This window comes from Sinohyriopsis cumingii, unplaced genomic scaffold (genome assembly GCF_028554795.1).
Source record: "Sinohyriopsis cumingii isolate HCF-2022 unplaced genomic scaffold, ASM2855479v2 utg000127l, whole genome shotgun sequence".
NCBI lineage: Eukaryota > Metazoa > Mollusca > Bivalvia > Unionida > Unionidae > Sinohyriopsis > Sinohyriopsis cumingii.
Window position 1 is genome coordinate 7,640,963 of NW_028315871.1, and position 18,574 is coordinate 7,659,536.

The 18,574-nt window shown below is 36.5% G+C and overlaps 1 protein-coding gene across 1 annotated transcript in view; it reads right to left on the reverse strand.

The window, feature by feature from the left end:
• Positions 1 to 18,574, reverse strand: part of LOC149774885 (uncharacterized) — a 51,164-nt gene that overhangs the window by 22,776 nt on the left and 9,814 nt on the right. The window contains exons 2-6 of the mRNA XM_089944673.1: positions 18,064 to 18,144; positions 13,735 to 13,855; positions 12,312 to 12,449; positions 7,950 to 8,109; positions 2,351 to 2,487 (exon numbers count right to left, since the gene is read on the reverse strand). Of these exons, the coding sequence (XP_089800799.1) occupies positions 2,351 to 2,487; positions 7,950 to 8,109; positions 12,312 to 12,449; positions 13,735 to 13,855; positions 18,064 to 18,144 (637 nt within the window). The remainder of the gene's footprint in view (positions 1 to 2,350; positions 2,488 to 7,949; positions 8,110 to 12,311; positions 12,450 to 13,734; positions 13,856 to 18,063; positions 18,145 to 18,574) is intronic.

Below are 18,574 nucleotides of genomic sequence, written 5' to 3' on the forward strand. Positions count from 1 at the left end.
CTAAAAAAAAAACATTATGCAGTTTCTATCTATTACTCAAGCTCACAAAAATGCTTGTTCTTCTTGCTGCAAATGGACTTTCTACAGGCATGCACAACCATCATATGGCATGATGAGAAATCTTGCATTTACTCATGTGAAAATAAAGGAATTAAATAGCACAAACAATATTTCACACAGAAACACATATTAACTGAAACTTACCCCAAGTATTCGCAAGATGTTTGTGTAATACTATATAATTATATACAACTTCAATCAATGCAGTACAATTAAAAATTAACAACAGCCGATGTGACCATGATACATACTGTGCAATAAAAAATATGTCCTAAGAACGATACCCACCTAAAATATTTTGACAATGGTGGGGGCAGTTCTTTGCATTAGTAAAAGAATAAATATATAATCAAAGATTGTAGCAAATGAAAAACATCCACATCTGTAAGCTATCATGACAGTATCCACTAAAACTGAATCAATATGTTTAAAAGTAATTAAAACTAAACAAACACTAACCCTAATACATTGGTCATTCACAACAGATTAAGTATCAATTATTTTTAACCAAAACATCAGGCCTAAAGCATAACCCAATCTCTGTCCTCCTTTTCCAATATTAAACTAGCTACAAGTTATATTAAGAAACAAGGCCTTCGCTAGGCTTCGCATTTGTCGACAAATGCAAAAGAATTTTGAAAGTGGTGCTATTTTTTTTACTAACTGTCAAAATTTGCTGGCAAACTTTTTTTAATGAAGTAAATTTTTAATTTTTCATTGACATAAGCAACTTGGGCCACTACCGTAATACCTGTTTTCACTGTCTGAAGCAGTCAGTGGATCAAGTCAGTAGAAGATGAATAAGATGTTATTCGAAGATGATTGCAGCTAACTGCAAGCTGTCAGTCAGTTTTTAGAAAAAATTAAATGTGATTAGTAGGAAATAAGGAATAACCAGGGGATATACAGGTCGGCAAAAAGATTCAGTGTTATGTGCAGGTGTTGTTAATTTATGTTCACTGCAAACTGTAAGTGTGAGATGCACTTGGGACTGCTTAGTGGTTATGGGATTATTTACTAAGATAACACGTTTTTTCTTAACTGAGTAACACAGAATGCAGCTACAGGGTGCCAAATCGTTGACTGAAAGGGACAAGTCGCTTATTGAAAAATTACAAATTAAATTAACTTTATAAAGCAAGTCTGTATCAAGCATAAAGAATATGGCTAATCTAGCTCTGAAAAACGAAGATTTATATGCAGCTGCATCTGAGGCAGCTACCAAGTTACTTGTTGCCCTTATTTCTAATGCAGACTATGGGGGAGGGGAGGGGTCAGCTGCCAGAATCTGTAATAAAGACAAACATATGAAATTCTATAGGTATATCTACTCTGAAAAATTTAATGACAATTTCTATTGATGGGCCCAGTGTTGAGATTTTGATTTAGGAAGGAATTTAAGAAATGGTTTGGGAAACAAATGAGGCAGATATTGATGAAGTGTCAGTGACATTGTTCGTAGGACTGCAGTATCTTGTATTATCAGTTATAAAGAAACATTCTGATTTATTCTTGCTTTTAATATGCTATACCTTGAATTTCACGTGTATATAATGATACTGTTATATTTATTAATAATTATTCTTGTTCTTTGAAATGAAATAAGAACATGTCAAAACTGTTTTATTGCCATGTTTATATAGATTAAAGACAGGGCCAATATAATATTATGCATATATTTAAGTCCCTGCAATATGGCATAAAATGGCTCCTTTGGCTGAAAAGTGGCTCCAAATTTTTTAATTTGGTGAATTTCAGGGCGCAAAGAAAAATATTTCCAAGGGAGGCCCTGAAGAAACACCTTGGACAAAAAAGCCTGGAAACATTACTTGGATAGAATTCAGGTGCTAACTCAAAAGCTCTAAGATTCTCACCAAGAAGTGCTTGGAACCATCATTCTGAGAGAATTCAGGTACCACATAAAAAGCCTGGTACCATTTCTTGTTAAGAATTCTGGTACCACCTAAAAAGCACACAGATTATATGAAGAAACTGCTCTTCCTGAGTCCGATGCATGAAACTGCCTACGATCTCAAGACTGAACTCTGATCCCTGAACTATGCTGTCTTGGACCTTCAACTGAGACCTAGCTGTGAAGTCTGACGAGAAAATCTGAAGTGAACTTAATTTCCAACCCAACCCAGCACCCCTCCCCATTTCATCCTCTTTCTTTGTAATATCCAGGTGGCATGACTATTAAAAAGAATAAGTGTACATTTTATACATTAGAGATACAGCTTAAATTTAAAATTTTGCAGTATCAATTGATTATAAATGAAAAATAGCTCACCAATTGCAGTTCCATCCTTTTTCTCTGTAGGTTTTGATTCTCCATCTACTGATATAGTGGATGGTGTGGTGATAATTTTCTGGCCTGACTTATTAGTGGCATTTCCCAGTGCTGAACTTGTAGCTGCTGTAGGTTTCCTAATTATTCAATTAATTAAAAAAATAATACAAACAAATGACACATCATAAATCTATCTTGTGATTTCCCGCATACTAAATGACTAACTGCGACATCTAGCATACTAAATGACTGTGACCTCCAGCATACTAAATGACTAACTGTGACCTCTAACATACTAAATGATTAATGAACTTGGCTTCTGAGCTAAAGTATTGAATACTGGCTGAATAGGGGAGTATCATAACAACTACATTATCATCACTGTGACCTTGAACTTGAGGCAGTGGTTATGACTATAACTGCATGAGACATTACCAAGTCAAGGTATTATATAATGTTAAACTTTTATTAAAATATCTTTATTGGTTACCTCTATATAGATTCTCTGATTTATATTTTCCTTTCCTGTGACCTTCACCTAGAAGTAAGCAAGTGAAGGAGCCACCACACACTGCCCGCCCCTCCCAGCCTACCCGTGGATCCCTTGGACTCTGCAAGCCCATTGGTTCCTCTACACGAGATAACCACAATCTCCCTAAGAACCTAAGGTCACCACTGATAGCAGCACACTAGGTACATATCAAGTCACAAAGAACCACCACTCAACACCCAAACCAGCACCATGGCTAAAACCTCCCCTCTAACACAGTTTCGCAGCTGACAACACAAACACCAACAGCTCTACAGCGGCTCAACAAACACAGACAGTCACTGGCTTTCTCATCATCTCCATCACATCACATTACAGACAGTTAAGTTAAGACACAAAGACGGACAGCATCGACTGCTCTACAGTGGCCCAACACACACGGACAGTCACTGGCTTTCTCATCAGCTCCATCACATCACATCACAGACAGTAAAGTTCAGACAAAGATGTACAGCATTGACTGCTCTACAGTGGCACAACACACACAGACAGTCACTGGCTTTCTCATCAATATCGCCTACATGAACTGTGTCTTGCACTTCAAGATACATGACCTGTATGTCGTGTATGGCCCTACAGCTACCTTCAGCCCTAAACATCTACAGATAGCTCTAGACCTCTCTAGTCCACTCTAGTAATAGTCACAGTCACAATCACAATCATGGCCACAATCAGCTACAATAAAACCAAATTGGTCATTTTAACAGTTTCTGTATAATCTCTAGATATATGATAATTATACTTTAACCTCTAATAGTGACTGGTAATTCAAAGTTCAAATCTGCGTTGTATTAAATGCATTATTACGCGATAAGACATTACAGACCGAATAAGCTTCGCATATCAAATTAGATGTAAATTTAACACTTACCCCTATGGCTGGAGAACAATGGAGAGCGTACACTCCTTGACGTGATCCAAAATGACCATTGTCGGTTTAAGAAATGCATCTTACTTAAATCCATAGGAGAGAGTGCAAAAGTCAGGGTAAAATACCTGTGCATATCATGGTGTTAATGTTCCTTTGTCACAAGTAATTTTTGGCAAGGTACATGTTAATACAGTCGCTTACCTGGAAAAACACGTATTCAACCTATATAACGTTGTATGCATGTACGAGAAATAGTCAAATAGTTCTAAGGCAAAACAAAGTTATTTTTGCCTAATTCTGTGACAGAGCCACACAAATCAAATTACAGTCAAGGGAATCTAATAGGTATGGCAATGTATTTGTTGAACTAGTTGAGAGCTCATAAGAAGGCTACCAGGAAGAATCAAATAAGTGTGTGTGTGTAATTTAGATTTTTAATGTAGCTTTAACAATTTTTCAGTCATATCGCTATGATATCTTAAGTGTGACAGTTTAAAGTGATGTCTAAAACTGAGGCATCATGCCGCAGACCTGTAGCATGATGTCCCACCCAGTTACATTATCCTGACACCAGGCCGACCAGTCCTAACACTAACCTCCCAATACTGATCGCCAAGCGAGGCAGCTGTTAGTACCAATTTTGCAAGTCTTTGGTATGACTCGGCCAGGAACAGAACCCACGACCTCCCGTTATCTGAGGTGGATGCTCTAACCACAAGGCCACCAGAGCAGTCAATCAAATAAGTGTGGAACAGTTGCTGTATTTTTGAGCTGGCAAATGGCAAGTCATGCTGGAGAGGCAATTTCTGTGCTTCCTGCCTCTGAAAGGACCTCCTCTATTCTAATGCCAAAAAAGTAATGGTGACCCAAAAGATGTATCCCTTGCCTGACTTCTTTGTCAAGTTAAAAAATGACTAGTAATAAGATCTAATATGGAAGATGTTGCCACAAAGTTATGCAATCATGCACAGGTAGGATGGAAAACATTCTTATCCACCCTGTAAAACCACAGGGACATAGTCACATTGGCAGGGACATCATATTCACAGTGGCAATATTTTTATGAACAGTCAGAGGCTCATGGTAAATGTCTCAAAATGTGTTTGATATCAGAATGTTGCTAGTAATTGGCTTTAAGAAAAGAAAGCCTAAGAACAGACCAGAATACTGAGCTTATCTTACCAATGGTCTGAAACTCTATTCATCTTGCCAACTGCAGCAGCTGACAGAAGTAGGGATGCTCATCCTTGTCTTCCAAGTATTCTGAAGCCTTCCCCACATAGGCTTGATTTACAGTTGCCAGTGGTGAGTGTTTCTTCGATGTCTACTGAAGCATTCACTATGTGTTGGCTTGGTTCGCAGTTAGCAGCGGGGAGAGCTTGGAAAACAGTAACATCTGATACATTCCTCAAAAGCCATTTAAAGCTGAGCTCATTCAACTTTTCCATGTTGGAGAATAGATCATCACAGTTGTCACTAAACTCGCTCTGGGAGCTGTCCTACTCAGGCAGTACATCCATGGATGAAGTCACCAGTCAACAAGTGTAGTCAGCTAGAAGGCTGGTTGGCTTGTAATCAGTGGACCAACTCGAAGGATCCCTGTATAACTCCACATACCATGGAATGCCTAGCCAGTATGCAGCACGGCTCACTTGTATGACAGACCTTGGTCCTCAATCAAATGGTACTGTTAGCAACATGGCTGGCTGGTCAGCAACATACAACATGAAAGGATGATAATACAGATTATCAATATTCAACAAACACGCCATGTGCCTGGACACCTCATGTGCTTGGTCCTAACAACCATGCTCAGACATGCAGGGAGGACACTCTCTCTGTAACTCCAAGCCACTATTGAGGGTTATGATCTGCAGTTGAAAATCAATAAATACTTTGTGCCCTTGAGACATGAAAGTGCCCACATATTACAATCAAAACACTTATGTATCATGCAGGTCTTCAATAACATAATGTCATCATTGTTAATTTGAAATGGCAAGAATCATGATGAAAAATAATTGAACAATAACAACACTTGTAATTTAAACAAGCAGACAATACATAACCTAAACAGAGCACTAATAAAACCTTGCTAGAGTAAAAGGCCAAAATAAACCAGGTTCACACATGCAAAATATTCACATAAATATTTATTTTAAAAAAGTCAAAATGAATGGTTGCAACATGTAGCAAATACATAAATTCACAATAATATGCCCACCTGACAGATGGGTTGAAATCTCAAAGCTATTCAAAGATTTGAGAAGGCCTTGTGGTACTATGTTGACAGTAAAAGCTCAAAACTGGTGAACACCTGGTTGATGGGAAGCCACCAAGTGGCAGTTTTGGGAGGTAATGGGTGAATTCCTTCTCTCAATCTATCCTGTATATAGAATGAAAAGATACATTTTGTTCAAACCTCAGCCGAATCATACCAAACACTTATAAAAATGGTAGTAAAAGCTGCCTTGCTAGGTGCTCAGAATTAAGAGGTTACTGTTAGGACTGGTCAGCCTGGTGTCAAGATAATGTGACTGGATGGGACATGATGCTACATGTCTACGGCTTGATGCCCCAGTGCTAAGTGTCACTATAAACTGCCACACTGCAGACATCATAGCAATATGACTGAAATTTTTAAAAGCTATGTTAATAATCCAAATCTCACTCACACACACACATTTTGTTCTAATTTCATAAGGTCTCGAGTTGAAAAGTACAGTATTTGCTCACCCTTCCATTTGTATGTGCACCCTACAGATTTTAAAACAGTACAGCATCAAGTAAATAAAAAAAAATGCACAAAACTCAGTCATTTCATTCAACAATTTACAATTTCTAACCTGACAGTTCACTAGGCAGCTCCTAACATTGTCATTTTATTCACATTTCAAACAAAATGAAAGGCTGTCAATGTCAACAACAACCAGACACTGTCCTTTTCTGGCTTACAGAACACTCCATATTAGTAAAAACTGTGATATCTGCATTAAAAATCTGCAGTGTTTATTTTTAATATTTCTATAAAAAATATTGAAAAAAATATTAAAAGGGAGAAACTCTTATATACATGTGTCCAATGAAATATAACTCTGAAATTTATGGAGTTAAGACAGTGAGCCACTTCTATTGTTCAAAAACACAGACTTACCCATGCAAATATGGTGACCATGTTGCTAAACAAAACTCTCATTGTTTGAAACTCCAACAAGTTGTAAGTGTTAGGGACCCACCAGTAACAATCAGGTTAGAAATTATAAACTGATGACTGCTGTGATTAGGTATTGTGGATGTTTTACATCCTTGATGTTTTTCATTTTTAAAATCAGTAGACGGTACAAACAATCAGGAGAGTAAGTGAATACTACAATGGAGGTTTTACCCCCCCCCATGGTAATGTGATTGGTGAACTTATTCAAAGGAAAAATATGTAAATTTCATGTACTTTCAACCAATCTACATAAGGCTAACATATGCATACATGCAGCACTGCGTATTGTAGCAGTGCTGATTTCTGAGAATATAAAGCAACAGTGGTGACCAAACAAATTTATCTCCAGTGCATATAAGTGGAAGTGTGGAGCAAGCAAATTTATCTCCAGTGCATGTAAGGGGCAGTAGGAGCAAACAAGTGTTATCTCCAGTGCATGTAAGGGGCAGTAGGAGCAAACAAGTGTTATCTCCAGTGCATGTAAGGGGCAGTAGCAGCACACAAGTGTTATCTCCAGTGCATGTAAGGGGCAGTAGCAGCAAACAAGTGTTATCTCCAGTGCATGTAAGGGGCAGTAGCAGCAAACAAGTGTTATCTACAGTGCATGTAAGGGGCAGTACAGTTGCAGAATTATTGAATATGGATGCATACATGCAACCGTGGTAGCTAAAGGGGTTAACTGAACAGAATTTACATTTAAAAATAAACTGAAGATGTTTACAGGTTCATCCACAAAAAGGAAGAGTCTGCATTGGTGCAGAACCTGTCTAACTGAACGTAATTTAGTCTGGCCCATCAATCAACCAATCAATTTGTATTCTCATACTTTTCAGGCTACCAGTCTAATATGTATAAATACATACATTTCTAGTGCTGTTCCCAAGAGCAAAATACCAAAAATACTTGAATACTGGAAAAATGAATATATCTCTTCTGTCTTTGAAAAACATTAACTTATTCTTACCATTTACAAGAGCAATCCTTTTGTACCCATTTCCGAGGGCAGTCTGAAGGGAATGATTGGCAGTCATAAAAGTTTGGTCCACAATATCGCTTATCATAGTTACAAATACAGGTAAAGATACAGTGCCCCTGTGCATCACAGTCTGAAATCTTCAAGTTGTCTGGAAAATAATCAAAACCTTTTGTCTGAAAATAAAAACTCACTATGCATAAATCTAAGTCAGAGCAATTTCCATAAGAAACCCTCATTAGGAAACAAGTATTTTACATGGCATTGGTTATGTAAGATTTGACTGAAATGTGACATTTCTTTTCTTGCAAAATGAAGTAGAAGAAACAAAACGATCACCACAAAGGCATGTACAAACTACCATCAAACTACTTTGAAAGCCAGTAAGAATAACAATCAGGATATTCTGAAAGACTATGACAGACTTGTATCTAACTCACTGACAAAGCAAGGTTCAATGAGGCATAGACTTGTATCTAACTCACTGACAAAGCAAAGTTCACTGAGGCATAGACTTGTACCTAGCTCACTGACAAAGCAAAGTTCACTGAGGCATAGACTTGTATCTAACTCAGTGACAAAGCAATGGTTCAATGAGGCATAGTCTTGTATCTAACTCAATGACAAAGCAAAGTTCAATGAGGCATAGACTTGTATCTAACTCAATGACAAAGCAAGGTTCAATGAGGGATAGGCTTGTATCTAACTCACTGACAAAGCAAAGTTCAATGAGGCATAGACTTGTATCTAACTCAATGACAAAGCAAGGTTCAATGAGGCATAGGCTTGTATCTAACTCAATGACAAAGCAAAGTTCAGTGAGGCATAGACTTGTATCTAACTCACTGACAAAGCAAAGTTCACTGAGGCATAGACTTGTATCAAACTCACTGACAAAACAAAGTTCACAGAATTAGGCAAAGAAAAAACTTGGTTTTGTCTTAAAACAATTAGACTATTTCTCGTTGTACCTGCGTACAACGTTATATAGGGTGAATGTGTTTTTCCAGGTAAGCGACTGTATTACATGTACCTAGCCACAGATTACTTGTGTCAGGTATCATGACATACATGATATGCATGGGTATTCTACCCCGACTTGTACTCACTCACTTAATGACAAAGCAAAGTTCAATGAGGCTTAGGCTTGTATCTAACTCAATGACAAAGCAAAGTTCAATGAGGCTTAGGCTTGTATCTAACTCAATGACAAAGCAAAGTTCAATGAGGCATAGACTATAGGGGTATTATCTTACTGCCATAACTCAGTTCTGACCATATCAACACAGAAAATTGAGGCTAAATTTTCAGGAATATTCCTTATAGTTGGTGGTCCATTTAAGACTGCTGTACTGCCCGAATTCTAATTGCTCTAACTGACACTGTTGCAGTCTGCTTGGAGTCTAATTGCTTTAACTGACCTGTTGCACCCTTGGAGTCTAATTGCTTTAACTAACACTGGCCTGGAGTCCAACTGCTGTATTAAGTTCTATACTTGTTTTGATGCCTTTTTCCACATCAAAGTAAATACAGTCACCATAACTCCATTTTTTGGAAAACTACACATAGTTTAATTTCATTCATATTCATTTTTATAATGACAGCATGCATGTTTGGCATTGTTTGATAATGCTATTGTGCACTCCATCCAGTATCAACACTTTATGTGGAGATTACTACAAGCCATATTACAATCTGACAATACCAGCAGAACATTTTAACAAGAACAATTGCAGTAACAATGTGGATTTCTGTAAAAGAACATGCACACATTACCCTCATGAATGATATAAAATGTGAATAAGAGACCCAAAGGATGGCACAAGTCCAATAGCATATGCAACAGTAATTACCCAAGCAATCTGACATGTTACTGACAGCCTTATTTGAATAAAGATTTACATTATTCATATCAATGAAAACATACAATAAGGATTAGGGTTGTTCAAGTAAAATATACATGGGACAAAGGGAAGGCACTTTTAATATAGAAAAGTCACCCACAGATGCATTTAGAATTTTGTATTGTTTTCAAATGAACTCTTTGGGTAATCTGATTACCCTAGCATATATTTGTTTAAAAGTGCCTTCCCTGAGTACCATGTATGTTTAAATGGAATAATCCTTAGTTTCAGCTTTCAAAATTGTTTCTTTTTCAACAGCGTATTGTTCAACATAGGTGCAAATACACGTCTGAATTTATTTTGATCAATAAAATTTAAACTTTTATATAAATAATATTTGGAACAGACATTTATCTTAACTGGGCTATAAAACAGCCTTATGGGCCAGAGATCAGCAAAAATGGCTGAAATCTGACTACTGGCCCAATACAAGAGCAAACGCCCAAGGATGCTGCAACAGTAGGATGCTTTCTGTAAAAATCTAATCTCGTAATGCTGATTAAAATAAGTTATGAAAACAATTGTTTCGATTGGTCTAATATTTGGTATCTTCATCTGTATTTCATGGCATATCAGAATGTTGTTGTTGTTGTGGGGTTTAATGCCATTTCTCAGCACAAGACAGGCTATATATGGTGGCCAGTATAAACGGTGGAGGAAGAACCCGGAAAAACCCTGGAAAGAACCAGTGACCCACAAGAAGCCACTGGCAAGCTTTCTAATACACCCACATTGGTCAAACCCCAAGATTCAAACACATGCAGACAGAGGTGAGATGGCAATGATCCGTAACGGTGAGCGCTTTCGACCACTTAGCCACTTGGGGCCCCCAACATCAGAATGCTTTGTGAAAATGTTTCTCAAATTCTGTTGAGTGGGTTTGAAAAGTTGTAAGAAGGATTTTTTATAATGGCAGTCAAATTTCATGGAAGATGTTTATCATGCTTTTTATATCCAGATGCATCCAATCAAATTCATTTAAATTTTATCAAGTGGTTTTGACAAATTGTTTAAATCCTATTGAGTGGTTTTAACAAGATGTTTAATAGCTGGTTACATATTTCAGTAATGACCATATATATGATGGAGAACTGGAATCATTTGTACAAACTTGAAAATCCTTCATGCCACGGTGCTTTCTGTCAAATAATGTCCATTTATGTTGGGTGATTTTTCAGACGATCTCATTTCATTTTTTTTTTTTGTATTTCTAGCATCATCCAACCATATTTGATAGCAGATCAGCATGAAAGCCGTTCATACCACAATATATTCAGTCAAATATGGTCCTGCACATGCAAAACGACAGCTGTAGCCAGAAGCACTTGTTTTTCCTTTTTTAGTAAAGAAGCAAAACCACTGACAATAACCATTCCCATTCTTTAATAAAAAAACTTTTTTTATGCAAGGTGACAAACCCATGCAGTTTGAAATCTGCCCACCAACTGCTCGTTGGTTTTTGTTAATTCTTTTTATCCCATTGCCACGTTACATCACTGATTAAATACCTCAATATAACAAGGGACATTTCAAATTTGATTCCCCTGTATGATTTAAGTACTTTACAGGTCATTCAATGACCACTTTTACATGAAGTTTCTCTGTTGCTTCGCCAATACTTCCTGTTTGTCATGCATGGACTAAGTTCTGATTGGTGGTTATTGTTATCCTGGACTGGAACAAAGAATAACACTAAATAAGAATTCAAATTAACATATTTCAGTGAGTGACACACCAAAAGTGTAGCTTTCAAATGTGACCCAAGCAGACATGATATGAATAAACAAAGAAACTTATTCAGGTGAAAGCAGCTATTAAATGATGAGTAAAGTACTTCATTATACATGGGTAACACATTTGGAATGTCTCCTTTAGGCTGAACATGCTGATGGGACTAGACAATTAGCATGGAATTGGCAATGGGATGGGACAGACTACAAAATAGAAAAATTATTGACAACACCTACTTGCCTTTTGTCAAATTGACACAAGGTGATTGTGTCAATTTGACAAAAGGCAAGTAGGTGTTGTCAATAATTGTTCTATTTTGTGGACAAAAATGAGTGTCTGTACATGTGCCAGCTGTCTCATATGAAGTCTCAATTTACAGAATAATAAGGCAAAGGACTAATAATTATGACTGCTGAATATTTAATGTAACTTGTATGCAGCATCGGTTTGATTCGATTATCCACCTCCTCTATCTATATGCGTATCGGTAAGCAAAAGTACTGAGCATTGATGTATTAATGAATCGTTTCACCCCCACAAATAAACAAGCACATAAGAAATACTGACACGGAGAGAATACACGGCACATACACATCACTAGCAAAATATGTGTATCCAATTTCATACAGATCTCTTAAATGGATTTGGCATTTTGCCTCCAAAAATGAAAAGTAAAAAATGGATGGCAGAGACAAAAGCATCCAACTTCATAAACTACCTTCTGGATTGCATTCAATTTCACTGGTGCATTTGGCCTCTGATGCAGTTGTTGTGTTGTCCACCTGGTAAAGTCCTTCTGGACATTTCTCTATCCTGTCATGTGTCCCATTTACCTCACAACTGATGTATTCATACCCTGATATAAGACCAATTATGAATTATTAATTACGACTTATTAATACATGTATTAATATGCAAAATTTGACAGCCCTGTATGAAATGTGGACAACAAGACAAATCCCGAAATTATAAAAGAGTTCATTAAGTGATTTGACAGCCTTGTATGAAATGTTGACAGCAAGACAAGTCCCTAAATTATAAGAGTTCATTAAGCGTTTACTTATTTGATCGTGACATTTATCAAACAATGCTCAACTTTTATTAGTGTAATGACACTATATCGTAACAAGAGACCCAAATAAGCCTTTGCTCATGCAAGAGCAGTGTCTAAAAAATCTATGCCTATTGAATGATTTTTGAAGAAATGATGCTATTGATTGCACATCTTATGAAGATAAGTGAATTAAGGTTTCTCTATTTTGTATATCTCCATCCAATTTTGATGACAGAAAATCCTTTGTTCAATACACAATGTTGATGCTACAAATTCATTTGTTCAATATGCAAAGGCTTTTTATAACATATAGTTATTTTTAAAAAAATTCTATTTTTGGCACAATGGCTATAAAAACCATTTGTATGAATCTGAAAAGCATTGAAGATGCTGTTACATCTAGTCAAATTCCATTGACTGTCTTTTAAGAGGTTTTTCATAATTTAGTTGGAGCGACTATATTTGACAGAATGGCACCTCTGATACAATTTAAAAGCCCTTCTGTTGTTTGACCTTGAAAAAGCTCAGCATAATTTATAGAAAACTTCAATTTTTGTTTTCGTAATATTGTCATTGTATATGTTTTTATATGTTATCAAATATTGTAAATTGCTTAGAGCATCTAAAGATTAAGCACTCTATGTCCAATTTTAATTATTATTATTAAATGTAATCAATGAAGGCTGTGGTGTACTTTTGCTTGCATTAAGAACTGTAATCGCTGAAGCATGTGGTGTACATTTACTTGTAATATGAAATGTAATCACAGACACCTATACTTATGCTTGTAATATGAAATGTAATTACTCAAGGCTGTGGTGTACATTTACTTGTAAATGAAATGTAATCAATGAAGACTGGTGTATGTTTCCTTGTGATATAAAATGTAATAATCACTGAAGACTGTGGTGAACCTTTGCTTGTAACAAAGTACTTCTTAATAAGAATAGAATCATTAAGTTTCATTACTCTAAATGTAACAATGTCGATAAAGTGTTAAAATATAATACAGACACCAAAGTTAGTAAGTTACAACAAAAAATGTTCTGTACAATACAAATGTTTAACAGAAAGAACTAGACTTTACCTTTTGGGAGTGGCACAGTAATACAGCAAACACGTGTGCGTGTCTCAGGGTTAACATGGAGAAATAAGCCTGACTCACATCTCTGTGTTTGAAATGTGACAACTGTATTACATGGGAGAATCTAATTACAAAAAAGAAAACAAAACTAAATTTATATTTGCAAAATATATATGCCCCCACATTACAGACAAAATCCCTAAAATCATAACAGTTCAATAAGTTACAGGTTTTTACAACATTTTACAGTGGTCATCTCTCTCTCTCTCTCTCTATATATATATATATACACACACACACACACACATATACACACAAACATTCATGCCAAAACTTTGTCAACCTTGAGTGAAATTTGCTTTTAACACTTTACCATGCATGAGCGCTTTTGGATGTCTCTACCATATTTCAGTGGAAGCACCTTTTGATGCCAGTGTATCCCCTAAGGGTGTAAGACTGAGAGTCAAAAATCTCCTTGGTGTCAAAACTAAGAGTCAAATTAAAAATCTGTGGGTCTCTGAAGCACAAATGAGAGTAAAGGGAAATACTGGATGCCTAGGTCCAACTCACATGTAAACACATTTGGACATACCGAAACCATACATTTAAAATAGAAGTGCATTTTGATGCCTGCAGTAAATACTAGTCATATGGATTGGTCTTCAAAGTGTCAGATTTAAGGAAAACCCACTATGAGGAACTATTGGCATTGAGGTAAATGACCATTGTCATATCATGTGACTGCTATCAGAGATTTTATTGTACACTGCTATTTATGACTAGATCAGATTCTCTGTCATCCAAAATGGAGGAAGCAGACTTCGTTCAGCATTTTACAGAGCTGGGCTGATTAGCATCGTGACTATGAAGTCTTCAATAAATCAGATATAGCCTCCAAAGTCGATGAAGGCAACAATGATTTTTTAAATTTATTTTTCAGATTCAGAGTATTAAACGATACAGACATAAAGCACCAAATAATTGTGAGGTTGATACAAGTCAGGTATAGTTAGACATAAACAAACCAGTAAATTAGGAGGGTGAGAGAGGTCAGGTATGTTGGTCACACAGCCTGATGGTGACACAGACATAAACAAACCAGTTAACTGTGATGTTGAGACAAGTCAGGTATAGCTAGACATAAACAAACCAGTTAAATGTGAGGTCGAGAGAAGTCAGGTATAGCTAGACATAAACAAACCAGTTAATTGTGAGGCTGAGAGAAGTCAGGTATAGCTAGAAATGAACAAACCAGTTCATTGTGAGGTTGAGAGAAGTCAGGTATAGTTAGACATAAACAAACTAGTTCATTGTGCAGTTGAGAGAGGTTGGGTAAAGTTAGACATAAACCAGTTCATTGTGAGGTTCAGAGAAGTCAGATATAGTTGGTCACACATCATGATGGTGATACAGACATAAATGAACCAGTTAATTGTGAGGTTGAGAAAAATCAGGTATAGTTGGTCACATAGCCTGATGATGATACAGACATAAACAAACCAGTTAATTGTGAGATTGAGACAAGTCAGCTATAGTTGGTCACACCGCCTGATGGTGATAGACATAAACAAACCAGTTAATTCTGAGGTTGAGACAAGCCAGGTATAGTTGGTCACACAGCCAGATGGCGATACAGACATAAGCAAACCAGTTAATTGTGAGGTTGAGACAAGTCAGGTATAGTTGGTCACACTGCCTGATGGTGATAGACATAAGCAAACCAGTTAATTGTGAGGTTGAGACAAGTCAGGTATAGTTGGTCACACATCCTGATGGTGATACAGACATAAACAAACCAGTTAGTTGTGAGGTTCAGAGAAGTCAGGTATAATTGGTCACACAGCCTGATGGTGATACAGACATAAACAAACCAGTTAATTGTGAGGTTGAGACAAGCCAGGTACAGTTGGTCACACAGCCAGATGGTGATACAGACATAAGCAAACCAGTTAATTGTAAGGTTGAGACAAGTCAGGTATAGTTGGTCACACAGCCTGATGGTGATACAGACATAAACAAACCAGTTAATTGTGAGGTTGAGACAAGCCAGGTATAGTTGGTCACACAGCCTGATGGTGATACAGACATAAACAAACCAGTTAACTGTGAGGTTGAGACAAGTCAGGTATAGCTGGTCACACAGCCTGATGGTGATAGACATAAACAAACCAGTTAATTGTGTGGTTGAGACAAATCAGGTATAATTGGTCACACTGCCTGATGATGATACAGACATTAACAAACCTGTTAATTGTGAGGTTGAGACAAGCCATGTATAGTTGGTCACACAGCCTGATGGTGATAGACATAAGTAAACCAGTTAATTGTGAGGTTGGAAAAAGTCAGGTATAGTTGGTCACACAGCCTGATGGTGATACAGACATAAACAAACCAGTTAACTGTGACGTTGAGACAAGCCAGGTATAGTTGGTCACACAGCCAGATGGTGATACAGACATAAGCAAACCAGTTAATTGTGAGGTTGAGACAACTCGGGTATTGTTGGTCACACAATCTGATGGTGATACAGACATAAGCAAACCAGTTAATTGTGAGGTTGAGACAAGTCAGGTATAGTTGATCACGCAGCCTGATGGTGATACAGACATAAACAAGCCAGTTAATTGTGAGGTTGAGACAAGTCAGGTATAGTTGGTCACAAAGCCTGATGGTCAATTATTTATTTTTTTCACACACACAAAAAATGATTTTGTTCTTAAATCCATCTGTAAATAACAAAAATTCACAAAAATGGTTACTGTAAGTTGAACTTAATATATGCTAAACTGCTTTAAATTTTACCAGCAGGCCTATTCAAAGTGAACGATTTAGGTAAAAGGTGTTTTATTTATAGAACACTGTATCATGTTGTTGTTGCTGTTGTAGGGTTTAATGCCATTTTCAGCACATGATAGGCTATACATGGCAGCCAGTATTAATGGTGGAGGAAGAACCCGGGAAATCCCCAGAAAGAACCACCGACCCTCGAGAAGCTACTGGCAAGCTTTCTCACATACCAACATTGACTGTATCATGTGGCTTTGTCACATGTATACAGCCTACACAGTAACACATATACAAGGTAAACAGATGCCTCCTAAAATACATCTAATTTTAAAATATTCCAAAATGAAAACAATAATTTAAAAGTTCCTCTGATGACTTCAATGTTCAAATGTGCCAGGTGTATGGGCCACTATACTTTCAGATTGGGCCTCTCCTGTTTTGTAACTGAGGTGCCTGCTGGGCTTGTTGAAAAACAAAATCTACTTATCTGATTAAACTCTGATCATGCTGATGAATGCAGAAATTTATTTTAAAATTGTTGAAAGATTTGTAAATTATTAATATTTATCCCCATATATGTCCTTAATTGTTATGAAGATCATCTACTTATCATACTTCTATCAAAAGCTGTAATCTTTGCGTACAAAGCGAAGCATGTGACCAATGATTAGGGAACAGATTGATTTGATTACCTATAACTAGTGCTCACTTGACTTTAACATACATGTGATTCTACCAAAGTAGGAAAAATACTGTTTTGGATATTTATGTGCATTGGATACCAGAAGTAATTGTGACCATTGCAAAATTTCATGACTGAGTAATGGAATCAAGGTTAGTATGCGTACACATCAAGGTGTTAATTGATTACTTTGCTGCAGTAATCTGGAGAGTTTAGGCCAAAATACAGGATAGAAAAAATAGGAATTAAATATGGTCTATGATAGCTTTAGACTCTTTGATTAAAATCGTAAGTCTGTGTTCCAAAAGTCTGAAAGTGCTGGAGTGTCTTAAAAAGCTAACCAGGGCATATACCACCGACGCATGAGAAGCTACTGGTAGGCTTTCCCATGTACCCACGCTAGCCGAGCCTGAGACTCGAACCCACGCAGACAGAGGTGAGATGGTAGTGATCCGGAATGGTGAGTGCTTTAGATCACTCGGGGTCCCTATATCATGTACGTGATTCAAATGTTTATTTAATAATACTTACCTAATCATAAGATGTTACAACAAGATTGACTAACAAGCTCAGCTGCTTTGAATAATGCATGACAGATGCAGGTTCATACCATAAACTCATCTGACCTTTAACCCAGTGAGTCTAAAGATGTGTCATCATACTTTTAAATCAGTTATAGGTCAAGTGTCAATCTAATATGATTCAAAGAAAGTTTTTCTTTCTCTTTCTATCTATGACTCTTGCACCTATATCTATTCAAACTGCTAACATATTTGCAATTAAAAATTGATATGTGAAAAGGATATATCAGTCACTTTACAATTCCTCCAAATGTATTTTTTTATTTTAGCGTGAATACTTACAATGCATAATATCACCAACAATTCACACAGGAAGTGGATGAAGGTCTTCAAAGGAACATTCCACAGTGACATACAAATTATCTGGAATTACAAATTATGCTTATTTGAGTTCAGAAAAACTATTAAAACAAAAAAGAAAACTTAATTTTCTGTTTGCAATAAGTATGAGCTCCAGTGCTAAATAAAAATGTAAAAAATGTCAACAAATTTTAAAAGCTGTTATAATGGCATGAAAATGTAATATACAAAACATAATACCATATCTACAAAAACATAATACCATATCTACATAATACCCCATATCTGATTTGTCTACCAAAAGTTTCTATTTTTAATGTCGAAAATTCCCAATAAATTAAAATAATACTGGATTTATAGGCTTTATCTGGATAATGGATTTAATTTTTCAGCAATTCTAGGAAGTAAATTTCAGATCTTGACTACAATTCAGCTTCACTCAGCAGAATGTACTTTCATTTTGCAGCATATTTAAATTAGACTGGAAGCATCC